Raw genomic sequence first — 7,780 nt, 5'->3', positions numbered from 1 at the left:
AACCTGATTCCTGCTAGTCAAACGTATCAAATTTGTTCCTTTTGTTTTATTAGCCTTTATTTTGCTACAAGAGATCTTGTGAGGACCTTCCTGAAATCATGAGAGATTCAGGGAAGTGTGCGACACCAAAGTGTCGCAGTTTGGCTGAAGGGTTTGCCCTTCATTTCACCTTCCTTCTTACTAGATTCCTTGGACAAAGTATTTCAGGTATTAGGAACTGGCAAGGTTGAACACAGCTTAGAAAAAAACTGTTGTTCCAGAAATTAACTGAGAGAAGCGCAGGCTGCATAAGCTTTCCAATCCATGGCAAAAGAGCCTACATACACTTGGGACTTGCACACCTCATCAAAGTAGCCTCTGCGAGCCAGGCTTGTACGTGCTTCACTTATCACACCTGTGAGAGGCTCTTATGCAAAAACCTCAGCCATCCCTTTCAGAGCAATGCATCAGTTTGCACGCAGCACCCACCTCTAAGCAGAGGCGTTCCATTTATATTCATGTGCTGAGGAAGAAGGGAAGACGATGATCTTGCGCTGTCCAAATTGTACATGGGGAATATTAAACAGCATAGAGGTTCTGTGAGGGAGTCCTCATGCAATCCATTCTGAGCTATGAAAACGTTAACCTTGTTCAGCAAAAAGAAATACTGCTTTTTATTCAAAAATTGGTAACTTCAAAAGCCCCTTCTTTTCGTGGAAGAAGAGTAGACACACTATGGGGCAATAATGAGTCCATAGCTCTGTGACTGGTCTGGGAGCTTTCTATAAGGTTTTTGTTTTGTTACTTGACTCTAGAACTATTTGTTAGATTTGTAAGTTCAAAGCCTGGCTCTTAAACTGTCTAATCCTGTCGTGCTAAGTAGGAGCATGCAAATCAGCTTAGTAAACTATCTGAACACAAAACGTTAGACTCCTTATGGCATCTGGAGGGAGTGATCACAAGATTGAGGTGATTGCTTTCCATGGGCTCTGCTATGCTAGTCAGCAATGCTAAGCTGGGTTTCCCTTTCTCTCTCACTCCACCATGTCCCTGTAGAACATTGCTTTTACTTCCAGCTGGTTAGATCGTCCAGGGGACTGAAGATTTCCTCACTTTTCTACCATGCTGTTAAGCAGCAGGATTGCATGTGAAAGAGAAAAGGGGGAAACTCAGACCATATTACCATCATTGTTAATTTACACGCTAGACAACCTGTGGAACAGGTGGTAATGTGAGGCGCCTTTTCCTTGCAGACTAGAAGAACCTATGCTTACTCCTAGTCTTCGAATTTCCAATAGTGGGTGGCAGGGTCGTATTGGAGTGCTGGAGGCTATGGGAGAACAATTAACATGCTATTCACTTACAGTATTTGTACATCCTGAAACTGAAAAAAAATCCTCCTGTAATCCAGTTGCCTCCTTTATACTGCCATGTGCCAATAATTCTCTCTTGTCCAGCATAACTTTTTCCTCAAAGGTGCCGGCTGATGATAGCCTCGTTTGGTGATAATTACTGGCCAACTTTTGGGTACAGTTTTCTGTTGCACCTATGAAATTATGTATGTTTGTGTAGAGTACCCACTGTGGCCAGGCAATGCTTTGCATTACTTTGCACACTGGGCAGATGCAAGCAATGACCCAGAGAATGCCTGACGACAAGGAATCGTGGTCCAGGACAGACGGGTCAGGGTTCATTAGAAAAGTTGCCTGGAGTCTGTCGTACATGTAAAACAAAAACAATAAAACCAGCCTTTGTCTTACTGTTCCCAGAGCCCATCCCTGCTCTTTCCTCATGGCAGCGAGACGGCTTAGACTCAGATGAGGCTCGCCTTTCCCCGCAGGCCGGTCGCTTAATTCGCCAGCTCCTGGATGAGGACAGTGATCCTATGCTGTCCCCTCGCTTCTATGCCTATGGACAGAGCCAACAGTACCTGGATGATACAGAAGTGCCTCCTTCCCCTCCCAATTCTCATTCCTTCATGAGGTGGGTTATGATTTGCCTGCGCTGACTCTCGTACCCAGCTGTAAAGGGCTTGCACAGTTGCATCATCTCTTTTGATCACATATGCCGGATAGCTATGCTGTGTTGGGTTTGTGTTCCTGCTGGTGGGAAACTGATATTTTTAGAAAAGTTCTTGGTAACTAATCGTTTCTGGGTTTGTGAATTAATATCTGAAGAGTTGCTGTTGCTGAAGGGGGCTGTTACAGCATCTTTTGCTATCTCATTACAGAGTAGCAGCATAACTTTCTCACTTCTGAGGGATTTACCTTTATTTACACAAAGTTTAAGTGGCCTTCTCTGCATGAAGATGTACTGTGGCTGTTTGGATAAGCTCTTCCTGCAATCTCTGCTCTTGGTAGGAGGCGGAGTTCATCTTTGGGATCTTACGAAGATGACAGAGAGGACCTTACCCCTGCACAGCTCACCCGGAGGATTCAGGGACTGAAGAAAAAGATCAGGAGATTTGAGGACAAATTCGAAGAGGAGAGGAAATACAGAGTGAGTCTCTAGGACTTAAGCATTTGTATGGAGAGGTATGCATTAGCAACAAAGGGAAGGGACATCAGGTAAGTCTGTCAAACAGACAGAGGGCCTGAAAGCTTTTTTTTTTTTGGGGGGGGGGGGGGGGGAAAGAAAACAAGAAAGCTGCTGCCCAGAAAATGAAAATGTGCATCCAAAACAAGCAAATTACCTTTCCAGGCGTTATGTACTAATCAGTGCCGCACAAGAGAGAGCCTAATAAACTCACAGGATTTTGATCAGTGCTTAAGACAGTGTGCCAAAAGCACACACTCAGTGTGTAGGAATAGCTATGTTAAACTTCTGTTTGTTTATTTATTTAAGTTCAGCTTATGGGAAGCACAGTTGCACATCTCATTTGCATGGTGGTAATCCCAGGACACCAGTGCATTGCAGAGGAGAGAGAGTGGCCACCTTTACTCCTGAGCAAGCAACCCCAGTCAAGTGCTGCTGAGCAGTAGCAGTGTACTGTACTCTAACTACTCCTGACATGCCCTTCCGATGCACAGAAAGCTTTTTAAGGAACTAAAGCTTTGCATGTGTGCATCTTTGTTGGTGATCTAAACCACAAAGGATTGTACTGAAAGGATCTTGCCTGCAGTAGAAAAGGCTGGAAGAAATGCTCCGAGTTTGCTGTAGCCTAGCATTTGGGTTATTTCGGTGTCTTTGGATGTAAGGCAGCCTTTGGTGTGGATACGTGCATCCTAACACTTCTCAAACTGTTCATGCTAGGCTTCCTCTGTTTCAGAGGTGTCCTCTTGTTAGGAAACAGTAGGCACAAGGATTCCACTGTGCATCTGGCCCTCTGAACCACTCCTACAACTTCATGTTTGCCATCGACACTTTTGTGTTTTCTAAAAAGAAGATCAATCTCATGATGCCCCTAAGAGACAATGTTGTGACAGGCAGGAGCAATTAAAGTAAGGTCTGAAATGAGCTGGTCAGAGGTATGCAGGTGCCAGTCAAAAGCCAGTGCCCATGCTCTATGCTGTGTCCAAATTCTGTTGTACCTCTTTTTGTGACACACGCTTGTTTCAGTTGGTCTCTCCTGTTGGTTTAACACAGATTCAGCATGACTGTTCTTTCCTCCCAGCCTTCCCACAGCGACAAAGCAGCCAACCCTGAAGTGCTCAAATGGACAAATGATTTGGCCAAATTCCGAAAGCAACTTAAAGGTGAGCAGCCACTGCTAGTGCACCTTCGGGGGGCAGCTGGACTCTGCCTTATTTAATTTTTATGTTAGGCAGTGATCCTGTCCTGTCACATTTTAAAAAAGAAAAATTACGCCTCTTCTCCTAAATGTCCCTGTTTAGAGTCAAAACTGAAGATATCGGAGGAAGACCTTGGCCCTGTTGTGCGTCAGCGGAGCAACACGCTCCCCAAGAGCTTCGGCTCTCAGCTCGAAAAGGATGATGAGAAGAAGCAAGACGTGTCAGATAAATCTGCCAAGCCTGCTGTGGAAGCGACTCTTGATTCTATCCAGAAGAAGCTTCAAGAAAAACGAATGGAGACAAACCGACCTGAAGATATTAAGGTACAATGTAGACAGATCAGATTTAGGCCTCTAAGTACAAGTAGGTAACTTGTGGCTGCACAGTCGCTTGTGAAAGCCCTGTGGTCTTCTATGTTCTGTCGCAAAGTCTACAACCCTTACTCCTGGCTCACTTGCTTTAGTTTCTTTCCCTCTGCTGTTAGTATCTGATTCTTTTTTTCCAGAGCCTGGTTTCTGTTGAATGTCATTGTGTGTTCTTTTTCTGATCCTTGTATATTCCAGGTAATGTTTCTGAATTAGTGCAATATTTCCTGCTCTGTATTTGGCTATTTCTGTTGTTATGTCCAAAGGCTTTTGGCAAATTCTGAGTCTTCCAGTGATTCTGGAGATTGGGTCATCTGTTTTCTTGTAGTTCACTCTAAAGCTGAATGCTCTTCTCTCAGGGCATTTTACTGCTGCTCTTTAGAGTTTCACATTGAGCTCTGTAAGCTGCTGTAATCTCTGAGGGTTATCAGCAGGGAGGTCTTTGTGTCTGATGTTGCTAGTTCCTGAGGTTTGGGCAGCCTTGTGAGTGAAGTCCTTGAGTGTGCTGACATGCAAATTGTGCAGTGCTTTGCAAGAGGGGGGCAGACAGCATTATCTTTGTTTACTAGATCTGCAGAAGTAGAAGATACACGCAGTGTGTGTTTCACTGTTTTCTGACGGAGCAAGAGTCTACAGCCTGGCCATTTAAAGAGGGCCTGTGGTAATATTTGGTGCTGTGATAGGGAGAGAAGGCTCAGTGTCAGGCAAGTTCAGTGGAGGAACTCTGGCAAACTTAGGGAAGTTGTTTCCAACTGTCTGCCCTTGTTTTTTGGCTTGGTCCGCTCAGCCTGTCTGCCAGAGCTTTTCAATCCATAGCAGAATTGGCAGAAGGAGACGGACTGACTGCGCTTCAGTTCTTGGTAAAGTATGTTTGTGGCAGTCAAAGCAAAGATGGCAAGAGGTACTGGAGTTTGTCTCAGATTTGGAGAAAAAGAAAGAACATGTGTTTTGTTGCAAAATTTACACTTTGGATATTAACTGAAAAAGAGCCACTATCATTAAAAGTTGCATACCATTGTTTTTTCAAAGCACACTGATAATCAATAAATCCCCCTTATGTACATAAAATACCTTCATATGCAAAGTTTATATGGTTTTAATCTGCCTGCATTGTGCATAGGACACTGCCACTCACGTTAACAGTCTCTTTGGCAATATAGCTGGGAAAAGAGGACTGGAAGGCAGAGATGAGTCTTCAAAACGTTAATGACAAAATGATATGACTTTGGTTAGGCCACAGATCAGTATTGTTTGAGTCCAGGAATCTGACTTTTTTTTCCTCCTCTGCTCTCTCTGTGCTACTTTTCATAGGACATGACAAGAGATCAGATAGCAGCTGAAAAAGTGGCTCTTCAAAAAGCTTTGCTGTATTACGAAAGCATTCATGGCAGACCGGTATGTATAGTAGCATTTTTTTCTAAGTGCATCTTTGTATGTCTTTGTCTGTGGTAAATGATCCCCCTAATGCTCCTTTGAGGTCACAGTCACTAGAACTTGTTGCTGTTCAAATCACACATGCGTCCTCTAATCCACCTCCCTGATCCTTCAGTACTGCTGCTACTGAGGAGTCTGTTCTCAGCAAGGTGATGTCTGCACGCAGCGCTGGGGTTGGCAGATACCCATAGGACCGAGCCTATAGGCTGAATGAGGCTGAATGTGCATTATTTTGGCATCACGCTCGCCAGGATCCACAGACATCCAGTTTGTGGCCCAGCGGACTCACCAGCTTTACGGGGGATACAGTCTGTCTGCATGGGAATAGTTGTGTGTGGTCCCCCATCCAACCAGGAATTGTGCAATTTGCTAGTATTAATGGCAATCTGGGAAGACAGGTGTGCATACATTGCTCCTTCTTAGAGGAGCTACAGCGTGTTTCTTCCAGCACCTTGCTGTGTGCAGGGAGGTGCCTGCACATTGCTATTTGCAGAATCCTCTTGTGCCAAGGGACAGGAAACAGTTTGTCTCCTGAGCATCACAGTGTAAGTTGAGAGGAGATTTCATTCTTCCCCTGAGAAACAGATGGTTTTTTCCATGTGCCAGTGGAAGCAAAGGGCATGAGGTTTCTTGCACATTTGATCTTAACAAAGGAAAATTATTTGTGAAGACAGAGAATTAAGTATTGTCTCCTGTTGATCCCTGCCATGGCAGAAACAAAGTGGCTTCCAGGCTGCCAAGTCAGCTTTATATGAATCCCTCCTCCTCTTTCACTGATGACATTATAATCTTTGCTACCGGCTGTATAGGTAAAATAACTTAATTTCAGAGTGGTGCTAACCCCTTGAGCAGTGGCTTGGGAGCAGCAAATTACTGCTTATAAGGAGTACTTGATTAGTGCAGCTGACAAATCTGTCATTCTGCTGCTGCATGGGATTCCTGATCTCTTCCTTCCTTTTGCTCCTGAATTATTTCCTTCTTTGTCCATTGTTTTAAGAGTCTCACTAATTTATTTGAATACCTTCATGAAGTGCTAATATTGTGCAGTCACATATACCAGCAACTGCAAACAACGTAGTTGTACAAGAGGACATGCAGTTTTATTCTTGTGTAAAGTAGCAAAAGGCCAGCACAAGGGAATGCACTTAACCTTCCCTGTCTTCTCCATGAGACCGAGTTTGCTTTTCATGCTTTTACAATGATATAAATCAACAGGTGGCATCTTGTTGAAGTGAACTCACTTAAATGTGTTTAAAAAGAGAACAAGCCCAGAGCCTAGCTTGTCAGCATATCTTTTTTTTTTCCCCCTCCCCTTTCTGATGCTTTATTTATACAACTGCTTTTTAATCTGTTTGTTTTTAAGTAAGCAGTCTATACCTAGCAACACTGAACTGCATGGCAAGGAAGACTGCAGTTGATCAGCTTTTGCTGTTCCCAGCTCCTGGCACTGCAGCAGTGGAAAAGTACTGAGAGCTTGAGGAGAATGGGGATAGTTCAGCCAATTATTTTTTTTTTCTTAAAGATATTTAACTAAAAAACAATGGAGCTTAGATTTATTGTGCAACTGGGTCTTTCTGCACCAGGGATAGATGAACCTGCAAAGGTGGAACTGAACTGTTTTAGTTAAGCCAAAAAGTCCACCTCTGCAGAAATTCTCGAGTTGATCTAACAATGCAAGCAATGCTCTTTTGCCATGTGGAGTGTGCGCCAGAGTTGTGTCAAAGGCTCCATTATTCCAACAGTCTTTCTGCATTTTGATGGTCTCCCAAAATATACTCAGGTTTTGCTGGTATTACTTATGTTTACCTAGTGAGACAGTTTGCCCATGTGCTAAACGTTTTCTTTCAGAATCTGCTTTCTGTTAAGTGTGCTGGTGTAAGTCTGCAGGGGTGACTCAGGCCCTATACACTTAACTTCCAATGCTTAAATTAATTCTCTGTGTTCCTCCTCCATACTGATATTCAGACACTGAAGCATGTCATTTATTTTTTCCATTCTTTGACATACCTAAGGATTTTTTGCCTATTCCAAGGCTTATGTTTATTTTTCTGTACAGAACAGTGCTATTTATCAACTTTGAAATGTCATTAATTGAAGATTTGGTTCTCAGTGTCAGCATAAGCCTCAGCATTATGGTGTTTTTTTTTTTTTTTTTTTTAAAGTAACAAAGACTGTCTGAGGCCAACAGTAGTCCTCTGCCTCCTGTTCTACTAACTGCTAACTTCGTAAAGCTAGGAATAATATTTTTATATTTATATAAAATATAAATAC

The 7,780-nt window shown here is 43.3% G+C and overlaps 1 protein-coding gene across 1 annotated transcript in view; it reads left to right on the top strand.

The window, feature by feature from the left end:
* LOC104079521 (protein FAM13A-like) overlaps window positions 1-5,470 on the top strand; it is a gene marked incomplete at both ends in the record, with an annotated part of 26,826 nt that extends 21,356 nt beyond the window's left edge. Inside the window, 5 exon segments of the mRNA XM_009581585.1 lie at window positions 1,749-1,962; window positions 2,340-2,478; window positions 3,593-3,674; window positions 3,813-4,033; window positions 5,387-5,470. Coding sequence (XP_009579880.1) covers window positions 1,749-1,962; window positions 2,340-2,478; window positions 3,593-3,674; window positions 3,813-4,033; window positions 5,387-5,470 — 740 coding nt within the window.
* Between the last annotated feature and the right edge of the window lie 2,310 nt (window positions 5,471-7,780).

The sequence above is a fragment of the Fulmarus glacialis genome, unplaced genomic scaffold (genome assembly GCF_000690835.1).
Source record: "Fulmarus glacialis isolate BGI_N327 unplaced genomic scaffold, ASM69083v1 scaffold17947, whole genome shotgun sequence".
Lineage (NCBI taxonomy): Eukaryota > Metazoa > Chordata > Aves > Procellariiformes > Procellariidae > Fulmarus > Fulmarus glacialis.
This window is presented reverse-complemented; position numbering and strand designations above follow the sequence as displayed.